Raw genomic sequence first — 25,800 nt, 5'->3', positions numbered from 1 at the left:
GTTGGCAGCACTTTTGTCCATAGGTATGCCTGACCTTACTGTGAAGGGAAGGCCCACTGCCCCATAACCCAAGTGAGGCAGAAAAGAACGTGTGTGGTGCCATCAGAAGTTTCTCTGTATGGACACCAATTCAAAGACTAGCTCCATGAACACATAAGAGCTGAGGACAGCCACCAACGATGACAACAATGTTCTGATGTTTTTGGATGAAGAGGAGCCGCACCTTCAGTACTCTGCTTCTTTGAATCATGAACTTTAAACACAACACAGATTGCCACTGCTGTTGTCACAGTTTATTCAGAAATTTAACAGTTAAAATACAGACATTTCCCCTAAAACAAACCATCCCGTCACTCCCACCACGCAGACTCTACTGCTACTCCAGTTACTTCTCCACTGGTGCGCATCTCACACTCATGCGAAACACCCAACTACTCGGTAACACGGAGACTACAAGGTCACACAAAAATCTCACTGACTTTCTCTTCACTAGCAGGCTGCGAGTGAGAGGCTAACCACTGCCTTCATCCAGAGTTAAGACTTCCCTAGCATTCTTTTACCTCCATCTAAGACGCTAAAACACAAGCAGTCTCACTTCCAACTATAACTCTGAAATCCATTTTCCCTTTCTGAATGACTGAGCTAGGACAAAGCTGACTTCATAACCTTAAGACTGGCAGAAGGCAAGGTGTAGCTTGGCCACGATACTCTGCAAGAGGCAGTTACCACACAGGTGCAAATGATGTGTTAAGAGTTATCAAAACTTAAAAAACTAATAATGCATTAAGATGGAACCTCCACAATTTTCTGACGCAGAAAAAGTCCTCTAGAGGTGGCACCAGCCATGACAGAGAAGGCACTTTGTGCTAAAATTCAGTCTCGTGAGAGAATGCCACAGCGGAGAGGCCAGGTCAGCCCAAGCTGCAGGCAACCCTTTTGGTTGGGGGGGGAGTACCCCCCGGAAGGCATCTACAAAGGAAAAATTTGTAATCATAACTCCAAGGCAAAACGGCTATGCAAATCAGGGAGAAGAGAAATACCAAGGGAAAGAAAAGACAAAACACGGCTGCACCAGGGACCAAGGAGTGAGCTTCACAAGGCCCTGTCCACAAGATGGCTGTGCACTTTCTATCAGGCTAGTTCTGACACTTCCAAGGAGCTTGTGGAGATGGTGCAATGCAGCACCTTAGCTGAGAAAGTTTCAGGCCACACGCCTCCACCTGGTCCTTGCTATACTCCCAGGAACACACTAAGCTCCTGTTGGCAGCACTTGTAGGTCAACAACATCCACCTTAGGGTCTCCTGATACACCAGTGAAGAGAAATTGAGGGTCTTCCACTTGATCCACAGCTTCCTGGCAGTGCCCAATGATGTCGTGGACCTCCTAAGAGTAGCAGTGGGTCGTTGATACTCCGAAGAGCAGCAGTCTTTTGGATGGCTGGGAGGGCAGAGATAAATCAGTGGATTAAGGGTCTCTGTCCTAGTACCATAAATAAAGTGCACCATGAATGACGGCTATGGAAAGCCACTGGCGAGGCTGAGGTATGGGGAGAACACTACCCTCATCCCCCTCAGAATGGGATCAGTTCTTCAGCCACAATGCTGGCTGCTGACGCACACGTTCATTATTGCTGTATTTCCTTAGTACTATGGAACTTTTAGCTATACAAAGAAAAGAAATACTTGATGGGCTTGGCAGGTGGCATGTCACCACATCACAGGAATTGGCTGATATTGGGTTATCTCAGTAATGTTGGCTGAGGGCTGTTTTATCCCCTTCTGATGAACTTAGGAAAATTCAAATTCTTTTTAAAATGCCTATCAAATTGGCTCATGATGCTCCTAAAGAAGCAAGACAGCTATTTGTGGCCGGTACAAAAATGGTTCTCTCTGTTCCATCAGTTTTCAGGTGCATCATGAAGGAAATCCACTTTCTATCGCATTTCAGGAGACCTTACTGTGACATATTGATGGGTTCTATAAACTTCTTGGAAGCACTTTCAAAAGAGTGTGAGAGGAAAACCACCATGTTGTACAAAGAACTCTGCTCCATTTGGATTCCACACAGGGTCCTACTTTGCTGCTTTCATGTAGGAAGGTATGGCGCCCCTTGCAGTCAGACCCTCGAAACGTTTGTAAGTATAATTGATGAAGACCCAGTCTTTGTTCTTGTAGTCAGTCTCAGGGTGATTACTCGTGGCCACTGGGAAAGAAAGACATGTGGACTCACTGCCTTATGCCAATGGGCTACTCAGTACAGAAAACACGACATTGTGAAGAACTCACCAATGTTTCTATTTGGAAAAAGATATTTTCCTCTGTGCAAATTTCCTACATTTGCTTGTCTATGTTTTTGAACCTCAAATTTCTCATATTTCATAATACTTTCAAAGTTTTAAATTCCCATTTCTTTTCCATTTATCTAGCCTTTAATATAATAAATTACGAAAGGACAGATTTTTGTGACTTATCTACCCAGCTCCACATGAAGTTTGTACTCAACACTATTCAACAGGGCCTTGCCACTACTCAGTCCTGGAGAAATGCTTCCCAAGACCCAGAAGGACTGACGGTCTTCTCCACATCCTCTACCCTGACTTGCAACATCCCCCAAATTGGGGTAGGGAGAATAATGCGACTCTAAAGCAGCTGAGGCAGTGCAGGTGGAGTTACCTGTTGGCTTAAGAATATCAGATTCTGGAAACTCATCAAAGTTTGAGGTATCATCAATGCTTCTGATCTCGATAGATATTGCAGCAGGTCTCTCTCTGCCAAGAACAGACATGCCAAAAATGTCTACGGTTAGCATTCACAGGGATTACAGTACTCCAGGCTTTCTCCAGCAAAAGACTCTGGCTTGACATGGAAAGACTGTTCACGGGCACGGAGGCTTTATTTTCTTCAAAAAGCTTATGAATATTGACCAACTGAGCCAGCTGACTGCATCCAAACAAAATTAATGAAGATGAGAAAAATAAAAGTAACTCAACCATTCCCAGCTAGAAAGACAGACAGGAACAAGAAGGGGAAAGTACAATTCCTAGATGATGTACTCTCTTGATAACCTGCCCTTTCTACTGAAGGGGAACTTAACTGCTAAACACCCCCTTATGTCTGGCTCTATCCTTTTTCCACTGGAGGCACCAACCAGCATGGTGGCTAAAAAATGTGACAAAAAAGGAGGTAAAGATAAAAATCACAAGGAAGCTGGCTGGATGGCACACACCTGTACTCCCGGCACTTGGGAGACTGAGGGAGGAGGATCCTAGGTTTCAGGTCAGCCTGGATTATAGAGTAAAACTCTGTCTCAAAATAAAGGTCTGAGACTCCAGCAGGCAACCTAGGCTCTCAAGGCCTCTGGAAGCACCCTACCCACTCCCAGAACAATCTCCTTTTCTTTCTCTCGCCATTACCCTCTGCATGGCCCCTCCTCCTTCTACTCCTTGTTCCTTTACCTCCCAGTAACAGGCTCTACCTTGTGGATAGGGATAACTCCACTGGTGGCCCTCCATGCTAGAGAGGTTGGGTAAAAGCAAAGACACAGCGTGCTTCCCAAACACTCTCTTCACCATGCAACCCAAAGTTTACCTCACTTTGCAAATAACTGTCGGATTCAATACAGTCCATGGCACATGGCTGCAAAGAATCCCAACTCCAGCTAGGCGCCAGTAGCTCACACCTGTAATCCCAGCTACTTGGGAAGCTGAGACTGGGTGGATCTGTTTGAGGCCAGCCCAGGCAAATAGTTCATAAGACCCTATCTCCAAAATAACCAGAGCAAAATGGACTAGAGGTTCTACCAATCAAGTGGTAGAGTGCCTGCTTTGCAAGGGCAAAGCCCTGAGTTCAAACCCCAATTCCACCCCCCCCAAAAAAAAAAAAGCAGCCCAACTCCAATCTTCACCATGAATGAAAATCTAGAAAACACCCAAATTCCTAAGAAACTCTTCCATTACTTAGCTTACCAATGATAGTCCTGATATATACCTGATATGCTCCCAGTCAACACCTTCAAAAAAAGAATTACTTTTGATTTCCTCAACTCCAGGGGCTCCGATTCTATGTTCCCATTCACAGCAGAATCTGAAAAAGACAGGCTTTTCAGCATACTCAAGCAGTTTCTTCAGGAAAAGAAAGGAATCTCTTTCTCCTCCCCTCCCTCTCTAAGGAATGGAAGGAATGGAAGGAAGCAGGGTGCAGACCCAGGAAATAATGAAAAATTTTTAAAAAATGGATTCATTCATGCCAAAAAGTCTATGCTTTCTGATACCTCAAAATTAGATCCTTGGCTTTCTCAGAGATGGGAACTTCCGGAGGAAAAGTCAAAGTTTCTTTCCAGTTCATCACCTTCTTGTATGTCTCCTGAGGGGTCTCAGAACAGAAAGGTGGATAGCCTGTAATACAAAAGGAACTTGGGAGCGTTTACATCCAGGAACACTGAACCTGACTTAGCCAGTCTCCTTAACACAGTTCTCTGTGCCTTTAACAACTACTCAATACCTCTGCAAGGCCATTCCTCCATGACACAGACAGGATTTTCCACTCATCCCAGGAAACATCTAAACCAATTTCTCATTTCTCCCCAAACTTGTAAACCCAAAGTGAAGTTGTGCCTCTGGTACCACTAGGAGGCCAGCTAATAGTTGGAGCTGGGAAAAGAAAGGAGGACATAAGAAGAGTTGCAGGAGTGGGGAACACCATGCCCAAAGAAGAAATGAGGATGAAACATCATTTAAAAATGAGTCTGTCTAGGAATAGCTGGAGACGGGTAGAGCAGCACACAGCTGGATTGAAAAGCACAGGTTTTAAAAGTGACTGCCATGCCTCTTCTTGAGAAGTACAGGCAAGAGAATAACCCTCAGATACCTACTACCCAATCTCCGTCCACACAGGGTGTCCACAGGCATCCATCCAGCGTTCCCAAAGACCACACAACTGCACAACTCCACACCCAGGCACCCACATAACTCACTCTCCTAGTGCTCAATGGCACAGGGCCACCCCACAGATGTGTCCCTTGAATTCACAGACACACTGTCCAAATAAGAGGGCAAGAGAGTTTTCAAAACTGGGAAAAAGGGCAGCAAATCACAAGTCAAGAGGAAGTAAGGCAGTGCCCGGTTTAAAGCATTTTACACATTACAGACGTTTACTAAGTGGCAGTGGCTGACAGAACTGTCAGATGGAGAGGAGGGATGCACAGGAGGAAGACAAACACAGCACAATCAGATCAGCAAGGTAACACAGGCACCAGAAGCCTAAAGTACACTGGGGCACGCTTGACTGAAAGAGCTGTCTCCCCAGGAAGCTTCACTTTGAAAGACATGAAGAGAAAAGCGCCTAGCTCACCCCCTACTGAGATATTCTAACATCAGAGCAGAGGGCATTCTGGGTGCACCAAACAGTGCTCTGGAAACATGCAACTTACCGATAAGCATCTCATACATGATCACCCCAAGCGACCACCAGTCACAGAGCTTGTTGTACCCGGTCTGCATGAACACCTCGGGAGCAATGTAGTCAGGAGTGCCTACTGTGGAGAAGGCCTGAAACACGTACCACACATCAGGGAGGGACAGCCAGGAAGGGGGTGCCCAGAGTCCTATCCTAGACACCAAAGGCTACATGTACCACCATGAGTTACCCCAAAAGTAAATAAGCAAATGGTCTAGTGGCTTAATGCAGCTTGATTTGCCAGAGCACTTTCCAAAACAAACAACAGCTTTATTAATGAGGCAGAAAACCCTCCCTAAACATAGCCAAAGCCTGTAGCTCACCACCGGAATTTACTGAGCCGTTAGGAACAGGCTCTGGGTTCAATATGTGAGTGAGCTTATTTAATCCGGATACGTTGCTACAAGGAAAACTTTGCCAGCCCAACACTGCAGACAGAACTTGCCTCCAATCTGCCTTTGCCCAAGGCCTCAGAACTAGTTAACTGGCAGAGTCCACTTTGGAAATTAAATATCTTGTGCCAAAACCCTCTTTCTACCAAATATACTCTTTAGTTTGAGAAAATAAAGGGAAATACTAAAAGCCAAAGCTAAATCCTATAGGTCAAATGGTCATAAATGTCTACTTTCCAAACAATCATTTCTGTAAATAGTGGAAAACTTTCTAAATTCAAGGACTCCATTCTAATAAGCTAGGCGAAGTGCAGTCAAGTCTTCCGAGACACTTGACATTGGAGCGTGGGCCAAGCAGAAGATGCTCCCACCAAGGAGATACAAATATTACACAGCCTTGAAAAGAAAAAACTGCACTTGAAACCCTGGCTTCGAACCCCAGTCTCACCAAAATAAATAAATGAAATAAGAAATTACAGTTGTGTTATCCTTTTAAAATAAAATGAACTATTACAAACATGCAGAAGAAAATCAGACAATGCAAAACACATGTACCACCCCATATTAGAGGTTAATAATCCGCCATGTTTATCTCAATCATTTGTCTTTTTTAAAAGATACAAAACTCTAAGCTGGGCACCAGTGGCTCACACCTGTAATTCTAGCTACTCAGGAGGCAGAGATCAGAGGATCAAGGTTTGAAGCCAGCCCAAGGAGCAAACAGCTCACAAGACTCTATCTCGAAAAAGCCATCACAAAAAAAGGGCTGGTGGAGTGGCTCAAGGTGTAGACCCTGAGTTCAAACCCCAGAACCAAAAAAAAAAAAGAAACAAAACTCTAGGAACAATGAAGGCTCTGCCTTAAATATCTCCACCTTTCCTCCCCAATGAGGTAAAAAAACAAACAAAAAAACACCTGAAGTTGCAGTGTCACTCACACAATAATTATGTACTCCTTGCTTTTTGTGCATTTAGCATGTAGTAAAGGGTTTCATACTACATTGCATCAGTCTTCAATGTCACAACTTGTGTTTTTCACTCAACATTTTGGTAAAGCTTTGCAACCAAAGCTTTAGGCGCACCTCCAGCCCATTTTGCTCTGGTTATTTTTGGAGACGTGAACTATTTGCCTGGGCTGGCCTCAAACCATGACCAATCTCAGCCTCCCAAATAGCTAAGATTATAGGCATGAGCCACCACACCTGACTCATAGGACTTCTTTACAAATTCAGGACACTTTTTAATCCTTAATAGTTTTACATATTTGAAAATATCTTCTTTCCAGGCTTATTATTCTTATGGCTTTTCAAATGAAATAATATTTGTCACATACCAAAAATAAGTATTATATCACATACATATATATGGAGTTATCAAATTAAGGCACAACAATGAAATGAATACCCAGGAGTTTAACAAAGGAAACAAATACCAACACCACTAACTCTGTGCTCCTCTATATACAACGCCTCCTCACCATCTAACCACTATGCTGACTTCATGTTTAACAAAAAAAAGCCTCTACTTGTTGAAAGAAAGTTCAATTCTGCAAATGACTCTCTGAATGAGATCTTACTTAGTCTGGGCTTTATAAAAGTGGTGTCGTTCCCATGCGGTTTCTGCACCTGAGCTGCACATGTAGCTGTAGTGGGCCATCTTCCCTGCTGTGACACACACCATTCCTAATGTAACCATTTCTCAGTGGATGTACACTGAGTTAGTTATTTTAAAGAAAATGCAAGAAACCTTCTTCTACAGGCCGCCTGGCTCAGGACCTGTGATTTGGGTAGAACTGCAGGATTTCTGTACCATATGGTTTCTCTTTTTCATCTGTTTATGTCTTTTGATACAGAGAAATCTTTTTCCTTTAAAGTACTAAAATAAGTCAAATTTTCCTTGATTTATGCTAGTTGTATCTTATGTAAGAAATAATGCCTTGCTCTTAAATCATAAAAATGTTGCTTTGTACTTTCTAAAATTTTATTTTCCTTTTAGAATTGATTTTTGTGAGGACTATAAAGTAGGGAATCCAGTTTTTCCATGTAGCTAAATCATATGTAATTTTATTTAACTATTAAATAACATAAATGCTGTTTTTTATATTTTTTTAAGCTTTAAAGTCCAAAATAGTCAAGCACCCATTGCTCATGTCTGTAATGATAGCTACTCAGGAAGCAGAGATCAGGAGGATCGTGGTTCGACGCCAGCCCTGGGAAACAGTTCTTGAGACCCTATCTCAAAAAATACCCAAAACAAAACAAGGTTGGCGGAGTGGCTCCAGTGGTAGAGCGCCTGCCTAGCAAGCACTAGGCCCTGAGTTCAATCCCCAGTGCCATAAAAAAAATGAAGTCTGAAATAATGATTGGGCCCCTCTCAAGAATCAAAAGTACTTTCTCTCTAATCATAAAGGAAAGAAACCATAGAAATCTGTTAACTTAAGAAGATGAACATTAAGTCTTATTCTTGCTTAATCAAAGATTACTTAAAAAAAAAATTCTGTTGCCACATAAAAACAAATCCTTCAAGTTACTAAGGCATTAAAAAAAACCCTTGCATTTACAAAGTATAGCCATAAAGAGTGAGAGTTCTCACTGTGGAGCTGCCCCCTCACTCATTCACTGTACCGTGTGTACTATGTGGAGCCTTTCCAATTGGAGAGCACCTCCTCCCAGACCTCCACACTGGGGCACCCTTCACTTCAGCCCTCTTAAATCAGCATCTCTTGTTTACTTCGTGTCTAAGTGTTTATAGCATTGTGAAAGCCATAATCTAGAAGAACTCTACTGGGCAGCAGTCAATCTCAATCAAAATGTGTTCAACCTATGACTTCATTTTATGGCATCATGGGAATAAATCAACTTTATTTCCGACTTAATCATGTCTTTAAATTCTACCCTCAGCATTAAATAAACTTACAAAGATTAGATACTTACTTGCTCATCATCTCTGAACTCTGGTTTAATAGCTTCAAGCTGACTCATATCTACTAGCTTATCAGTTACTGGGGCCTAAGATTAGCCCATTAGGCCCACAGACTACACTAAACTCAACCTAGAGCAGTCACTCACTGAGCATTAACGAACGCACATCCTCAGTGCAGTGCTAGCTGAATGGGCTCCCGTGGGAAGGGCCCAAGACTGAGAGGAGGCTTCATTCTCTTCACATTATGAAGAGGGAATGTGACCATACCTTAATTTTTACGGTCCCATTTCTACTATAAGTAGAATAAAAGGCAAAAAAACCTAAATTACAGCATCAGGGCCTTAAGTTTACTCATATTTAAAAAAGAAAAAAAAAACCTCTCAAAATGATATTTAACTACAGATGTGTAAATTGTGAAATCACCTTCCTTTCTGATGACCCTCTGGTACGTCAAAGAACAAAGCTTGTCTAAGTAATTAACCTAAATTACCCGCCAAAACAAATGTTAGCACAGTAACCAAAGGTTAAATCCTGCTCTGCTTTAAAAACAAGAAAAAAGGGAGAAAGCAAAGAGCAAAGCAAAAAGGACTCAATGTATAGTTCAGGTGTATCGCACATCTGTAGCAGGTATGAAGGCTGTGGGTTCAAATCCTCAGGACCGGATTAAAAAAAATAGTAATAATCGTGGAAGATTTCTTACCTTTTGCTGGCTTTTTTTTTGGCAGCACTGGGGTTTGAACTCAGAGCCTTGTACCTGCTAGACAAGTACTCTAGCACTTGAACCACATCTCCAATCCTCCTTTTTTTTTTTTTTATTTTTTGGTGGTCTGAGGTTTGAACTCAGGGGTCTGCACTTACAAAGCAGGCACTCCACCACTTGAGCCACACCTCCAATCCATTTTGCTCTGGTTATTTTAGAGATGGGGTCTCATAACCTATTTGCCCAGGCTGGCCTCAAACCTGGATCCTCCCAATCCAGGCCAGCCTTGGTGACACAGAAAATTTAAGGCCAGCCTAAAGCCAGACAAGCTATAGTAAGCTTATCTCAAAAACCCAAACAAAACAAGAAAAAGGAGGAAAAAGAAATACACACACACACACACACAGCACAGAACTTTAACTGCACAGCAGAATCACCCTGAGTCTTTCACACCTCAGAAACCCAGACTATACCCCAGAGCTGAATGAGAACCTGCGGGTGGGACAGACACGAGTATGTGAAGTCCAAGGTGGGAACCACAAAATTAAAAGTGCTGCTCTACAAACAGCGTCTGACTGATGTCCAGACAGCCCCAGCCTCAGTAAGCTCTGAAAGCAGTTTCCAACCACAAACAGAAATTCAGGTGCAGCCAGGAAAAGTAAGAAAGGCTACATAAGTTTGAGGCCACTCTGGGCTACATAGCAAATCCCCAGTCTCAAAAAAAAAAAAAGGTTGGGGTTGTAGCTCAAGAGGTAGACACGGGATTCAATCTCCCAACACTGTTGAAAACACAGAGCAGTCAATGCTACCATATGTCACTGGTGCGTTTATACTTAATAACTTCCAATACACTATCAAGGAAAATGAAATAAAGTTACTTATTTTTAAGCTTATGGGGTACACTTTTATTTTATTATTTTTGTCTTTACTTTTCTGGTGCTGGGGATCAAACCCAGGGCCTCACGCAAGCTAGGCAAGCACTCTACCAGTGAGCTACATCCTAGCCCACTGCTATGGGGCATAATTTTATATGTGCATATATTCAAATCTTGTAAAATAATTAAAAACTTTCCAGAGTCCCTACTCCCATTTCCTGTATGGGGGAAGGAAATGTTTCTTTTTTCCCCATTTCTCCCCATTTTTATCCTGCTATACTAACTTTCTTTCCTAATAACACTATTATTTTTACTACAAAAAAAAAATTTCCTTTATATTTCTCTACAAATTTGATTAACAAGTATGTTTTTCTGCCACACCACAAAGTAAGAAAAGGTTAGGCAGATGAATGGAGGAGTCCTTGTCTAATTGGGTCAAAATTTTAACAAGTCTGAGAGACAACGCCTAAAAAGCTCAAGGTAGGTTACTTGTACTTAGTTTCAATTCAAAGAGATCTCCAGCTTAAATATAACCCCTTTACCAGGGAAAGATGGAACAGAAAGGAGAAGTATTGTTACCAACCTAAACAATAAGAATGAGGTCACTGAAAATATCACAATCAAAACACCATTATCACCTTCCTTCAAAACGTTGCTGGTGCCACGACCATGACAGCAATGCTGCTCTACTAAGGCAATGCTAAAAACAAAGGATTGCCGTAAATATATCAAATGCAGATCTGTGGGCATTTTCAAAGTTCATTCACAATTGGTTTGGAGCACTGCAGAAGCCACAGACATTACTTACTAGCTGGCGTCTGTTTCTTTTCCAGGTTTCTGCTTTCCTTTTGGAGTTCATATTCTGGAAAGCTACAAGTAGAGAAAAAGGTTGGATCAAGGCTCAGAGAGGAACACTTCCTACTCTGGGCTCTGGCACAAGTTGCAGGAGCCCCTAAGTCTTGCTCTCTAGCCACCCGTCACCATCTCTGATGGCACACTTCCAAGGAGTTCTGTAAGTCCAGAACAGAGGTTCTAAAGCATTAACTCAAAGAATCCCAGTGAGAGCTGGAAGCAGCACTGTATGTGTATCTTGTAGCCAGAGAGAACGCAGGAAGGTCTTGATGAGAATCACAGGGAATGCAGTCTCGGTCAGAAGCCAAGGTTCTGAAGTAGACCTAAAATACTTAAAGAGTTTCTCACAAATTTCCACAAGAAGCAACTGGACTTCTAAATTTAGGAGACAATATTTGACAGAAATTTTTCTAGGACAAACTGTAGCCTCACTAGAGTCATCGATGAGTTGATAATGCTCAAGTGGAGATGACCCTCATAAAGAGAAACCTCGCTCTACCTTTCCAGAGAAGCACAGAGGTCAAATGCCCTCTGAAGCTGCTCCAGGACTTTCTCCTCCACCACCTGTGCTTATCTGCACATGGCCAGCCTTCCTAGCACAGAGCTAACAAAACTCTTTTCAACATCTGTCTCAACACATCTGACAACACTCATCGTGCCTTACCAGACAATATAAACCACAGGCAAACATGAGAAAGTCTTTTTCTTCTTGAAAAACTCCTGCTGTCAGAATCTCCTATCTGTCCTGAATTATTTGGTTACCAGAATAACAGCTCTTCTATACCCAATCAAGGAACAAAAATGCTGACATCACTGCTAATACTTACTGAAATCACTGGGGAGACTGTGGTTCAGGTTCCTGTAAAATTCTGTCCTATGTGCTTTTTTCAGACCTGTGCAAAGGCCAAAATCAGAAAGTTTCACATGGCCCTATGAGAAGAAGAGACAAGGAGATGTGTGGATGAACTATGACATTTCTTCTGCTTATTCCAGTGTTCGTTACGTCTTCACAGTCAAACCACACTGCCTTTTTCCCCCTTTCATTAGAAGAAAAAACATATATAACAAACTTTTAAAAGAGCACTACAAATCCTCAATATTAGTAACATTTTTGTACATTAACTTTGATTTTGTTCAAATACAGGTTTTTTTCTTCTCTTTTCTTTTCTGAGACAGGGTCTCACTCACTATATAGCTCAGGTTGGCCTAGACCTCACAATCCTCCTACCTGAGCTTCCCAAATACTAGGATTAAAGGTATACATCACCATACCTGGACAAATACAGACTTTTAAACATAGTTGAAGGCTAGAGATGTACCTCAACAGTGCAAGGCCCTCTGTTCCACCCCAGCACAAATAAACAGTTAGCATCTAGACGATGTCACTACTTCTTTAATGAATGCAGTCAGGTATTACTCTCTGTGTAATCTTCAAAAAAGGCTTTTTTTTTTTTTTTTTTGGTGGCACTGGAATTTGAACTCAGGGCTAGGCAGGCACTGTTACCTCTTGAGCCACTCCACCAGCCGTTTTCTGAGATAGAGTCTCTCAAACTATTTGCCCAGGGCTGGCTTTGAATTTTGATCCTCCTGATCTCTACCTCCTGAGTAGAGCTAGGATTATAGGCGTTGAGTCATGGGTATGCAGCTTTTGTTTTTTGTTTTGTTTTTTTTGTAGTGCTAGGATTGAACCCAGGGCCTTGCACATGCTAGGCAAGCATTCTACCACTGAGCTACAAACCACCGCCCCACCCCGTCTCACCCCCCATGACCAAAATTACCTTTTTTGGTATTTTTTTATTTTTTGTATTAGGGGAGATATGTCTTGACACAGAAAGATAAAGGTTTCCAAAGACAGACAAAATTCTTCAGACCTTTCAAAGATAGTCAGAAAGTTATAAAAGACAGCAAGGAAGAAAACTACACTTGGAATCAAATTTACTTTTCTACTTAGAAAAAAATTTCAGTGAAGACAAAAATTCTGCATAACAAGCATAACATTCTAGAATTCCGGAGCTAAAGTGACTTAAGAGATTCTCTAGGTCACTGTGCTCACTGTCTAGACAAGAACAATGTGAGACAGCTGGGCATGGCAGCCCCCACTTATAATCCCAGATACCTGGGAGGCTGACATTGGGAGAGCTGAGGTTTGGGGCCAGCCCAGGCAAACAGTTAATGAGACCCCCATCTCAACCAACAAGCTAGGTGTGGTGGCACGTACCTGTAGTCCCAGTTATAGCGAGGCACAGTAGGGGGATGGAGGTCCAAAGTCAGATTAGCACAAAAATGCAAGACCCTTCCTTAATTAATTAAAGCTCAAAAGGGATGGGAGTGTAGCTCCAGTGGTAGAGCACCTGCCTAGCATGTGGAAGGCCCTGAGTTCGAATTCCTAGTACCACCCCCTGCTGCCAAAGACAAGGTCCAGATAGTGAAGTGATTTGCCAAAATTATCCAAAACTGAGAAGCACAGAGACTCTCTTCTACTTTACAGTGAGTTTAGGGACCAGTAAATAAGCACACTTGCATATATAGACAGGCTATCACAGAGGCTGAGCAGGACTCTCCTTTAAGCAGAGGCTGTGATTAGGAACCTGGACTTTGTGACAGGTTTTCATTGTTGCCTTAATTCCTGGTTCTTCATTAGCTGACAAGGCTGCCCAACAGAGGGGTGGACAGTGCTACATTAGCAGGGCAGTTAATCATATGCTAAGGAGAGTACGGGCTTTGGCTTTATTACAAAATCCCCCTCTAAAGTCAATTTTTTGCTCTTGATCATTTTCAAGAAGATCAAGAAGATCCTCCTCCTTTTTTAAAGACAGGATCTCACTACTATAGCCCAGGCTGGCTTTGAACTCATGATTCTCCTGCCTCAGTCTCCTGAGTGCTGGGATTACTGGCATGTGCCACCCCAATCAGCTTATTCATTATTTTCAATAGCAATGTTCGAGCAAGTTATGGAATCATTAAGCCTTTCAGAGAGGAAGTGAGAGCGAATTTCCATGAAAAAAAAAAAAGAAAACCACACAAGGTAGACCACTGCTCCTCTGTCAGTACCAGAGAGCAGGTGTTACAGCAAAGGCTGCTTAGATCAGCAAAGTCCACTTGTGCTGCTCACCCCATACCTTGCTGTCCAAAAGAAGGTTGTCCGGTTTGATGTCTCTGTGGATGAATCCAAGTTGGTGAATAGAGTCTATGGCTAACACTGTTTCCGCAATATAAAACTGAGTTTCCTCTTCAGTCAGAGTGTCTTTTTTCATCAACAAGGTCATCATGTCCCCTGGAAACAAAAAGATGCAAAGCCACCACCACACACCAGACACCCATACATGCATGCGTGTACACACGCGCACACACAACACACATGCACACACGCACACGCAAGCACACACACACACACACACGAGTTAAGTACCAGTTTTCAGATATGCCTTCCCCATCTGCCAACATAACACAACTAAACAGAACTCTGCTGTGTTCCTGAGACTGACCCACATTGCTAATGGGGGAAAATGACAAGTAACAGTTTCTAAAATTTAAAGGTAAAAACCACAGCCGCAGAGAAGAAAAGCATTGTATATCTAAGCTAAGTGACACTGACCACTATGCTGTGACTTCCACTTTTCTCTGAGGAGAAAAGGATAATTTCTCCCACACTTAATTTTTTTAAGTATATTTGCTTAGGATGATTTTTTGGACCAGGGAAAAACCCACTTTACTTTGTACTCTAGCTCTATCCTCTACATCTAGAAGCAAGTGCCACTTCCACACTGGTTAGTATATAGACTGAAATGTCAAATAAAAATGTGAATTTTGAGAAGACTGAAAACAACCTTTGCAACTTATATTCACAAAACACCAGGAGACAAGGTGGGCATAATAGGCAGCAAAGTACTGTCCACAGGAGATGAAAATGCTCTGGACTGGACAGTGTGACTCTGCCTCCCACGTGTCTCACTGCCACCTCTTGACAGCACCTCTTCTTCCTAATGCTTTATTACAGGTGTTTAAATATGCACTGTATCCTTTATATACCTTTTAAAACAGTTTTTAGCAGTTAAATGATAACTTCTTTAGTTTTCTGAAAAGCCAAATTTTAATTACTGCTGCTTAATACCAGCAATATAAAATGGTAGAAAAGATTCAGATCCTAAACACAATAGACAAAAGCAAAGGAACTGTGTGTAAGGAAAGTAAGAAAGGTTCAGCTTAAATACCACCCAAAGCCACTTTTGTTAGAAAATGGGAGAGAAAGAAGCCTCTGGTGTGCACAGAGCATCATACTGCCGCCTTTTGAATTTCACTATAACTTTATTTTTTGTATTGTGGAAGAAAAGTAGGTATTTCCCCTCAGGCAAAACTTAAAGCATCTATTAAGTGCTCTTTTGGGCCAAAGACTTGAAACCTATGACTCCTCATCACTCTGGCAACACTTAAGGGACAGGGGGCAGTGCATCAAGTGGAGCCTTTGCTCATGGCCCAGGAGAGCAGCCAATGGCCTCACCTGCACGAGTTTGCCCAGATAATCCAAGAGCTTAGGCCAGGTGGTCTATGGCTGTTCAGGCCAGCTCCCCCAAACACACACAGAGCAGGGTCCAGGAGATACAGAAGCTATGAAAGATGGCGCGGATAAGGGCAGAGGAGCTGGGGGCCAAGCTGGTTTCTGCTCCTTTGTAAGGACTGGTACCTAAATTTCAAAGTGTCTCCTCACTCTACCAGACAACTCTTCTAACCTAGGTCGATTATTAATACAAACTATTGATGACCCTGGATCTAAACCAAGGGTTGTCACAAGATCAATATGTCATGTCAAATTTCATTTGCTTTAAGAACCAAAAAAGATAGTTATCTTTTTTTTTCTCTACCAGAGTTTTCTCAGAGCTCACTCGCTCAACGGGAAACAGACTGTGTTCCCCAGAATAGATGTTATGTTCTGTTCTGAGTTTACTTTAGGGCCATCTTAGGAGACACACACACAGAGGAATATAAATCTTGGAACTCTCAGAAATGAGAAACAGCCAGGCACTAGTGGTTCACACCTGTAATCTTAGCTACTCAGGAGGCAGACATTGGGAGGATTGAAACCTTACCTCAAAAAAACCCTACACAAAAAAAAGCTGTTGGGAGGTCTCAAGTGGTAGAGTGCCTGCCTAGCAAGCATGAGGACCTGAGTTCAAATCCCAGTGCCACTGAGAGAGAGAGAGAGAGAAAGAGAGAGAGAGAGAGAAACTGAGTCTTGATGCTAATATAGGTAATAAGAAAGTCACTCTTTATTAATAAATTATAGAAAGAGAAACCAAAAAAGTTGGAACAAAAAGTGTGATAGCTTCAATTTTGTCACGTGTATAACTTATCCTACATGATTCCCACTGAAAGGAAAGAAAGCAAGGTTCCCTAGTTTATTTCCTATACATTTTAAAAGGAAAAAGAAATAAAAGTCCATCTGAAATCATGAGAATGAGTGAAAAAGTTACTAAAATTATAGAAAGACACCCCAGCACAAGACAGCATATTGACCTCCTTTATTAACCTAAAAAAAAATACAAAAAGCAGCTTTGTAAGCACAATTCAAAGTAGAAAGAAGTGTTAATTGTTGATGTGAAAGAGAGAAACCACAAAACAAAAAGGAAAAATGACCTTTCATCGTTCAGTAATTACCTCCAGGCAGGAACTCCATGATTAGGTAGAGGTTTAGCTTATCCTGAAAACTATAGAACATTTTCACAACCCACAAACTGTCTGCCTCCACTAGAATGTCACGCTCCGCACGAATGTGGCCAACCTGGAGGTATACGCATTGGATTAATGACAAGCTTTGCTCTGCTTTAGTAGATTGTATATTTGTTTAAACAATTTAAATAATGTTTTGAATATTTAATTGTGATGATGCAAAAGACTGGTTTAGGCAAACCTACTATTTCAAAATTGACATCTGACTCGAGCGTATTAGTGATGAAAATTTGACTGATGAAAGGCTTTAAAAATGGCAAGATGAATGGCGTTAATGCAAACAGCAACTTTAACAGTGCTATAAATTAAACCACTGATTAATAAAATTACCACCCTTCTGCAGATATTTTTGTTCTAATCTTTTTAGGATAAAAACAAGGCCCCAAACAAAGTGAGACTCCCAACAAGTCCTACCTCAGGTCTGCAATGACATCTGTGATATCTAGGCAAGGAGGATTTGTACTTTTTGTTGTGTTTTGCTTTTGTTTCTGCTGTTGTGGTGCTGGGATCAAAACCAGAGCCTGTGCATGCTATGCAAGGGCTCCACCACTAAGCTACAGCCCCAGCCTGCAATTTTATCTAAAATGACAGTGCACTGGTTAACAATTCTAGAATATTATGATGCTATAGCATTTACCTGTCTATGCACACAGCATGTGTTCAATCCATACTGCACTAAAATATGAAAATATCTAAGTGACAGATTCAAATTAATGACATTTCTAGCTTTCAACTTTCACTGTGATATCTAGCTAAGGAGACCAAGTTGCAGGAAGTTGGGAGAAGTGGTAGAATTACTTTGTTAAAAATGCTTTATAATATCAAATTTACCTTATTTTAAATATGCAATAGTAATCAAAATGTTGTACATATTATCAAATCCCAACCTTCCCTCTTTCTTAAGTACCACAAGATCCAAATTTGGGTTGAATCAAGTGTAAGTTTATTAAGACCCAGACCAAGCCTTGAATAGAGGTTTGGTCTTAATATATGTTGCCAGTCTTAAGTTTTTTCAGTATTTTTCAAAGTAAAAGATGTATCAAGATTCACAAACTGGCACATCTATTGCCAAGTTGGCTTGTTTACTATGTTTTACACACTTGTTGGTTTTATCAGAATGTCTTCGGCAAGACCAGGTACTCTTCCATGACACTCCCATTTGAACACAGATCTCACCCTCTTTCCTGTTTTTTTTTTTTTTTGGGGGGGGGGCAGCATTGGGGTTTGAACTTAGGGCCTCATGCTTGCTAGGCAGGTGCTCTACCACTTGAGCCACTCCACCAGCCATTCTTTCCTATCTTACATCTAACCAGGCTCATTCTTCCACGCTGACTCTCAGGGCTTAGAGGCACATGAATTTACATTTTTGGGATTTTAATCTCTACTAAAATTGTTCTTTGGGGAATTTTTAAATAGCTCCAATATGAAGAAAACTTACATTTTTACCTCTGTACTTATGGTATGAGAGTGAGACACATACAGTCAGGGAGGTAAGAAGCAGTGCTATGAAACCACAGCAAGGAAAGCATCTGCCTTTTCTTGACCTTAATACAAAAGCAAGGCTTTGGGAACTAATGCTGCTTGCTGACCTGCAGCACGGTAGTCACAGCTATGACCCCGCCAGGCACTAACACTGTACATGTATCTGTTCCCCCAGCTCCTACTGCAGGGAGTCAAAGAAAAGAGGAGACACTACTATCATCACTTGTCACTCACCGTGGAGGACAGAATGGTGGCTGCAGCATTTCCTGTTTGTCAAGAGGAAAGCTGCAGTTGCTGCAAGCACACCTTGCCAGCTCTCCTCAAGATCTGAAAGTGGAGTCAGCTGAATACAGGGCAAGGGAGGCAAGCACCAGAGGTGCAACTCACAAAATGTTTTCCTTCCCCCATTCCAGAAGTATCTAAAGGGATCCAGAGAGAATTGCTATCCTGGGCAGCGATAATAGCCAGTCTCTGTCTATGTAACAGTACACTGGCATCACAAATGAAGGTTTTCCTTTGCACTGGAAGAGAACTATCTGGTTACATGGATGATGTCTCAGTCTTTAAAGTTTCTCCAGTTAACAGAACTTTCTACCTTGTGGGACAGAGTAAGAACTGAACTCTCAATGGGTAGCTTTAATTCCTACTCAGTTCAATAAAAGTAAACAAAAAAAATGTTTTTTCCTCCGGATAAAGCACATAAAACCATAAAAAGTTAGGCTATGAGTCTGAACTTTGTCAACTCCACCAAAAAATGATGACAGACTTGCACTGGTCTCCTTTAACCTTTCCCAGCACACAGCTACTGCATGCTCCTTCAATATATCCAACGCAGGGAGTATGTGGTTGGAGACTTTAACTGGCCCACACTGAGATCAAACCCAGGGAACAGAGTCCATCAGGTAAAGTAAGCTGAACAATTAAGTTAATCTAACATTTGATGCATAAATTAACATGTCACTTAATCTTAATTCTAATAGGTATTTCTTTTATTTTTCATTTCAAAAAATTTCAGCAATTGGTTTTGAAGAAGGCATATTTGAGAAAAGGTTTTTACATATCATATTTGGGTCATCTGTTTCCTCGAGAATAATCTAACACTCTTTCACCCATAGCACCCACTAATCTCCAGGTAATCCACAAATAGGGCTATAGTGCATTTTGCACAAGGTTGGTATTAGCTTAAAACTATAGTCAGATTCTCAACTGAAATTCCTGAGAGTCTAAGGCTTTTGGGTAACACATGAAAATGAAAGAAAAAATAAAATTTCCACATTTTAAAGTGACACTTATGTGAAGGCAGAAGACTCCATTATTAGACTTCCTCACAGGTGTCAGATGGGCCTGTGTCTCCATCCCTGCCCTTGGCCTCTACATGAGGAACTCTTCCTGTCACAAGTTCTCTTTGTGCTGTAACATTGGATCTTTTACAGGACATTTACAGTCATAACCCTCTGCAATCCGTTCTGCAACTACCAGCCAAATAAAACTAGGTTTACAGAAAGTCGGCATTGTTTTTTTAAAAAATAAGCTGTCCAATATTTAAACCTTATTTAATTTGTATAAAATACGTATGTATCTCACAGATCTAGTTGCAAAGAAGGTTCAGGTTTCATAAAGTGTTCATTTTTGAGGGAGTTGTGGAGGGGTTAGAGATGGAACTCAAGGCCTCATACACGCTAGGCCAAGTACTCATTCGCTAAGCTACATCCAAAGCCCTGAGAAAGTGTTCTTAAACATTAAAGGAGACTTTTCATTGCTCTGCCATTTGCATTGTGTTTCTAAATTCATTCAGAAGTTGGAAGACTTCTGAGAGAGACTTGGTCTCTCTCAAGTAGATGGGAAGACCCAGCTTTGATTAAGTTATACAGAATGGTGGATATTAAGACACATTTCATTTTATAAATTTCAAATTCTAATTCCCAATCCTCAGTTCCAAGGCACATGTACAATATCTATTCCTCAGCATTTGGTAAGAAACACATTAACACACCAAGCATGACTTAAAAGAAGTGCTCTCATGATAAGGACATCTTGGGTCAACTTGAAGACTCATTTGGCTGCTGCTTTCTCTAACAGGTTTCAACTTTAAAAACACTTCACATAACCCCTGGGCATTTTACCTGTGCTTTTAAATATGTAACTGCCAGGCTGGGGGAGTGGCTCAAGTGGTAGAGAACATGCCTAGCAAGCATGAGACCCTGAGTGCAAACCCCATTACCTACTTATTTTTAGGAGGAAAAAGCAGCATTATATTTATAGTCATACATAACAGAGCTAAAGAAGCTAACAAAATTTCAATTAAGCAAAAGAATAGTTTTAGGAGAAAAAAATTCAGAAAGACTAAAAACTGCTCCAAATATGCTTTACCTGCTCTTTTTCAAGCATGTCTGCTTTACGAAGGATTTTCATTGCATATACATGTCCTGTATCTTTCTTCTGAACAAGTCGCACCTGAAATTATAGAAGAAAGGCCAAATTAAAAGTTCACACTGTCCTAGCAAGCACAAAGCCCTGGGTTCAAACTCTAGTACTACCAAAAAAAAAAAAATTCATTCTGGCAAGCTAATGCTTTCATGTGTTGTAATAAGCATTTTCTTTCCCCAGTGCTGGGGTCAGACCCAGGGCTCTGCAAGTAATATTTAAACTGGAAACATTATAATTTGAATATAAGCAACTACTAGGAATAGAACAGAAGAAAATGTTTTCCAATGTTTCAAAATGAATACTTCACACACAGGAAACATCCTCAAATATCTCTGCATGTCAACAGTGTTGACTCCCTAGTTGAACAAACCCATCTAACTTAAAATCTTCAGTTTCAAACTTTAGGACTAGTTAACCCCTGGTACGTATCATCTAGTCAGCTCAGAAAACCTAAGTAAATAATTACAACATTTAAAACAAAAGTAAAAGCTCATACATAGGAATAAATGTCTGAAAGGAAAAAATACTTTAAAATGTTTAACTAGGGAAATGAGGTTTCATAGTTTTTCTTTCTCTTTTGTATTTCTAATGTTTTTAAAGAGAATTGATAATTCTGTTATAAAAGAAAACCAAAAGAAAAACTTCTTGGCAAGTTCCTACACATACTCCCTTCTCTCCCAAGATAAGCAAGTCCTTTATCCTGCATCTTTCTTCAGGTCTTTTCTAAATCAAGTTCTATGTCCATTCCTCCCCTAAACAGGAAGTGCTTTCTGCTATTTTTTTTTTTTTCCTGGTGCTGGGGCCTGAGCTCAGGGCCTACATCTTGAGCCACTACACCAGCCCTTTTTTCTAATGGTTCTTTTCAAGATAAGAGTCTCGAGAACGTATTTGCCCAGGCTGGCTTTGAACCTTGATCCTCCTGATCTCTACCTCATGAGTAGCTAGGATTATAGGCATGAACCACCGGCGCCCAGAAGGAAGTGCTTTTAACATGACATCTTTGTTTGTTTTTGCAGCACTGGGGCTTGAATTCAGGCTTGCTAGGCAGACGCTCTACCATTTGAGCCACTCCGCCAGTCCAGGAAGTACTTTGAAGAATGCTTTCTCCCTCTCCAGGGAACAACAGAGATTGTGAATACAAAGATCCATTTTACCCTTCACCTATGTCTTTCAAATAGTATTCCCATTTCCCCTGGGTACCAGTTTTAATAATATGCCTCTCCCTCTCTACAAAGGTAATAAAACTGTTGCATCAGGAGGTTGTCCACTTTGGGTGTTTTCCATTAAGGAGAATGACCTCTCATGAACTCAAACTCTCCGAACAGATTGCTCTTGTGATAAACAGGATTCATTTGTAAGAACAGCCGGGCTGGCAGAGTGGCTCAACTGCTAAGAGCACCTGCCTAGCAAGGATGAGGCCCTGAGTTCAAATTCCCAGTATTGCTATTAAAAAAAAATAGCTGGATCAGAAGCTGGAAGAGCACAGCACTACAGCACTTGCCTAGCAAGTCCAAGGCCTGGGGTTTAAAAAAAAGAAGAAGAAGAAAGAGAAAGAAAAGGGAAAGAAACAAATAGTTGTAGCTAGGCCAACTACAAAGGCTTTCAATCGTCTACCACTACCTTTCTGTAAGTTCTGACTCCTAGAATCTTCATTTTAGAGTTGGACGAATCTCATGGGAAGATTAAAGGGTAGATATACACTCATCAGTTTGCGCCAGGAGAAACACTGCGATGTTGGGAAAAGCAAGAGCTTTAACATCAGGAAGACCTAAGCCTAATCCCAGCGTTCAATGGCTATTTGACACTGAGATATCGTATGCATCTTGACTCCATCATCTACAAACGGGTCACTGTTACACAGGAGAGAAGCACTAAGGAAATAATGCACATTGATCCTGTCTTTCCTTCAACTACTCCTCTAGTTTAATCTTTTTTTTTTTTTTTTTTTTTGAGGTACTGGGGTTTGAACTCAGGGCCTCACCTTTGCTAGGCAGGCATTCTACCACTTGAGTAACTACTCTGCCAGTCCTTTTCTTGTGTTGGGTGTTTTTGAGATAGGGTCTTGTCTTCATTTTGCCAGGGTTGGCCTTGAGCCACAATACTCCTGATCTCTGCTTCCTGAGTAATAAAGATTACACACGTGAGCATCTGGCTCTAGCTCAATATTTAAATTTAGCACCAACATCAGTAACTGAGCATGGGGAGGAAGCCTGTAATTCTAACACTAGCAAGATGGAGGTAGGTGGATTTTTAAATTTGAAGCCATCCTGTGCTACAAGTAAGACCCTGTCTCAAAATAACCAAAAAAAGGAAAAAAAAAGCACCTACATCATCTCCAGCAAAACAGGAGAGAAATGGGGGGAGAGAAAAAGACAAACAGAAAAAATGGGATGTGAGGTCCTCATACCTGGCCCAACTAAACCCAGTATATTTTGGTTATATAGAAGACAATAGAAGCTTTGAAGTTCTGTGGTCTTTCTGTACTTGATAAATAGCTGCTGTTTTTTTACCTCACCAAATGCTCCTCTGCCTATGACTTTTAAGGATTCAAAATCTTCCAATCCAAGTCTTGTTCTCTTCAAACGAAGAAATTCTGTTTCCTTCCGGGCATGTGCTGATCTCCTGAGTCGTTTCTAATGTTTAAATAAAGGAGGGCAGGGAAGGGAAAAGTTGAAATTCTGAAACTCTTTTTTAAGAGTCATGTTTGTGTCTTACTCAGCTGGAAAAGAGTCACACTAGATGAGGCATAACCTTCTTACACCTGACAGCACTGTGGAAGGATCTGGATAGATCGCCTCCCCTCCTCTGGTCTTCAAGCACAGCAAGTAAGCAGCAGTGAACAGACCCTAGTGCCCCTCTGAGAACCTGACTAACCTATTTCAGCAGCCACTGTTCTAGCACTTCCAGTGAAGAGAGGCTAGCAAATCAACATTGCCTTTTCATCTTTTTCAACTAACATAAAAGTGTATTTCTACTTCACTCTGGGATTTGTATATTTTGCAGTCCATTGTGTGTTTGAACTTCCTATTATTCCTACAAGTATGCAATATTTTTCGCTCTACCTTGGGTTCTGAAGTACTCCCAGGGCTATTCAGTTATTCACATGGCCCTTTATGAACTGTTTTTTCTCCTACCACTTTTGGGAGCAGTGGGCAGAGGGCTGATTTAAGAGAGGTACTTTGCCTTCACAATGATCTAAGTCATTTACCTTACTCCCATGCAATGAATTCAATGAATTCCACAAGAAAGCTTACTTTACTCTTGTATATTTAATTTGATTCATTGATTTCATCTTTTCTTTTTCTTAGAATTCTAAATCTAATTAGTTATTTTAACTCTGCCTAAACAAGTCCTCCCTTCCTGGATACTGAATGACAGCAAGTTCAGAAGCATGCCAGCCCTCAAGTTCCTTTGTGACTGAACCAAAACCCTCCCCTTGGGCACCAAGGCTCACTTGGTAACACACCTTCCAGGCTGCACTTTAAGGAAGAAATTCCAATATTAATTACCTCTTCATCTTTCAGGCCTTCTTCTTCCATTACTTTCTCTAACTTCTTTTGTCTAAAACAAACAATAACAAAAGATTTATGAAGTAATTTTTTAATAACTTTCTGAAAATCCTACACAAACATAATTGGTTTTTGAAAAATGACCAAAAACATATAAATACAAAATGTCTCATTAAAGAAAAATATTATCATTTCTAAGACAAGTGAAGATTCCCATCATGTTAGATGCAAGAATCAAGTGAAGAGTCTCAAAATGTTAGACTATATGTTGAAAGACTGTCTAAGGCGTTAATGCAACAGACTTTGTTTCAAAACCAAATCTCCTGGGCTGGAGGTGGGGCTCAAAGCAGTAGAGTGTGAAGCCCTGAGTTCAAACCCTAGTACCACAATACAAAGAACAAGGCCAAATTCTCTCCCCTTTCCTTCTTCCTTCTCTCTTCTACCTCTCCTTCTCATTCTCTCTTCTCATTTCCTTCTTACCAAACCACAAAACAGGTAATATCTAATATTACCTGTTCTTTTGTTCCCTCTGACTGAAATCTACTTCCTTTATTTTCACATCCTCCTCCCTACCATAAGCAAAGAGTAATAAATAAAAAAATTAAAGGCAGAATGTAGATTCAAGGGGAAAAATTATTGCAAAAGGTGATTGGCACAACTATCAAAACTTAAAACTCTCAAGTCTAGGCTACAAAGCAAGTTCCAAGTCAACCTGTGCTATATAGCAAGACCCTTCCTCAAAAAAGAAAAAAAAAAGGAAGAAAAGAAGGAAGGAAGGAAGGAAAAAAGGGAGGGAGGAAGAGAGAAAGAGAGGAAAGTTAGTTGCATGTAAGAAATTTTTTTTCTTTTTGGTGCTAAGTGGTCAGGGCCCCCCAATACTGAGCTATACCCCCAGGCCCTACCCAAGGATACTTTTTTTTCTCTTGGCAGTACTGGGGCTTGAACTCAGGGCCTACACCTTCAGCTACTCCACTATCCATTTTTTGTGATGGATTTTTTTGAGACAGGGTCTCATAAACTATTCGTCCAAGGTTGGTCTGTACTTCGATCCTCCTGAGTAGCTAGGATTACAGACCCTCGTTCCAAGGATGCTTTTTTTTTTTTTTGGTAGTACTGGGGTTTGAATTCAGGGCCTCATGCATGCTAGGCAGGCACTCTACCACTTGAGCCACTCCACCAGCCGAATGATACTTTTGATCTACAGTCTCATTCTGATTTGGTAAAGCTAAAAGAACCAGGTCAAACTTCCACACAACAATTTTATAGAATTCTATTTATTCATCATAATAAAAAAAGTACATGGTTGGGATCTCTCTCCTTATCAGCATTCTCACTTATCAGCATTCCAGACAAGCAGGCAACAGGAGCAGGGCAGGGAAGAATAAAAGTGTGGGGTATATTGAGGCAAGAGCATGCAGTCACTGTAGCTGATGCACAAAACACTTCAAATGCCACACCGTTTCT

General features: G+C 41.1%; 1 protein-coding gene across 2 annotated transcripts in view; it reads right to left on the bottom strand.

Moving 5' to 3' along the window:
• Window positions 1-271: 271 nt before the first annotated feature.
• Window positions 272-25,800, bottom strand: part of Stk38 (serine/threonine kinase 38) — a 39,319-nt gene continuing 13,790 nt past the window's right edge. For both annotated transcript variants that reach the window (XM_020179576.2, XM_020179577.2), the window contains exons 3-14: window positions 24,337-24,388; window positions 23,338-23,460; window positions 20,771-20,854; window positions 16,847-16,970; window positions 14,314-14,468; window positions 12,022-12,124; window positions 11,151-11,212; window positions 5,429-5,546; window positions 4,271-4,394; window positions 3,988-4,083; window positions 2,674-2,768; window positions 272-2,203 (exon numbers count right to left, since the gene is read on the bottom strand). In XM_020179576.2, coding sequence (XP_020035165.1) covers window positions 2,073-2,203; window positions 2,674-2,768; window positions 3,988-4,083; window positions 4,271-4,394; window positions 5,429-5,546; window positions 11,151-11,212; window positions 12,022-12,124; window positions 14,314-14,468; window positions 16,847-16,970; window positions 20,771-20,854; window positions 23,338-23,460; window positions 24,337-24,388 — 1,267 coding nt within the window. In that variant the 3' untranslated portion in view covers window positions 272-2,072. The remainder of the gene's footprint in view (window positions 2,204-2,673; window positions 2,769-3,987; window positions 4,084-4,270; window positions 4,395-5,428; window positions 5,547-11,150; window positions 11,213-12,021; window positions 12,125-14,313; window positions 14,469-16,846; window positions 16,971-20,770; window positions 20,855-23,337; window positions 23,461-24,336; window positions 24,389-25,800) is intronic.

Source organism: Castor canadensis, chromosome 8, assembly GCF_047511655.1.
Source record: "Castor canadensis chromosome 8, mCasCan1.hap1v2, whole genome shotgun sequence".
Classification (NCBI taxonomy): domain Eukaryota; kingdom Metazoa; phylum Chordata; class Mammalia; order Rodentia; family Castoridae; genus Castor; species Castor canadensis.
Note: the sequence above shows the minus strand (reverse complement) of the source record. Positions and strands in the feature narration are given on the sequence as shown.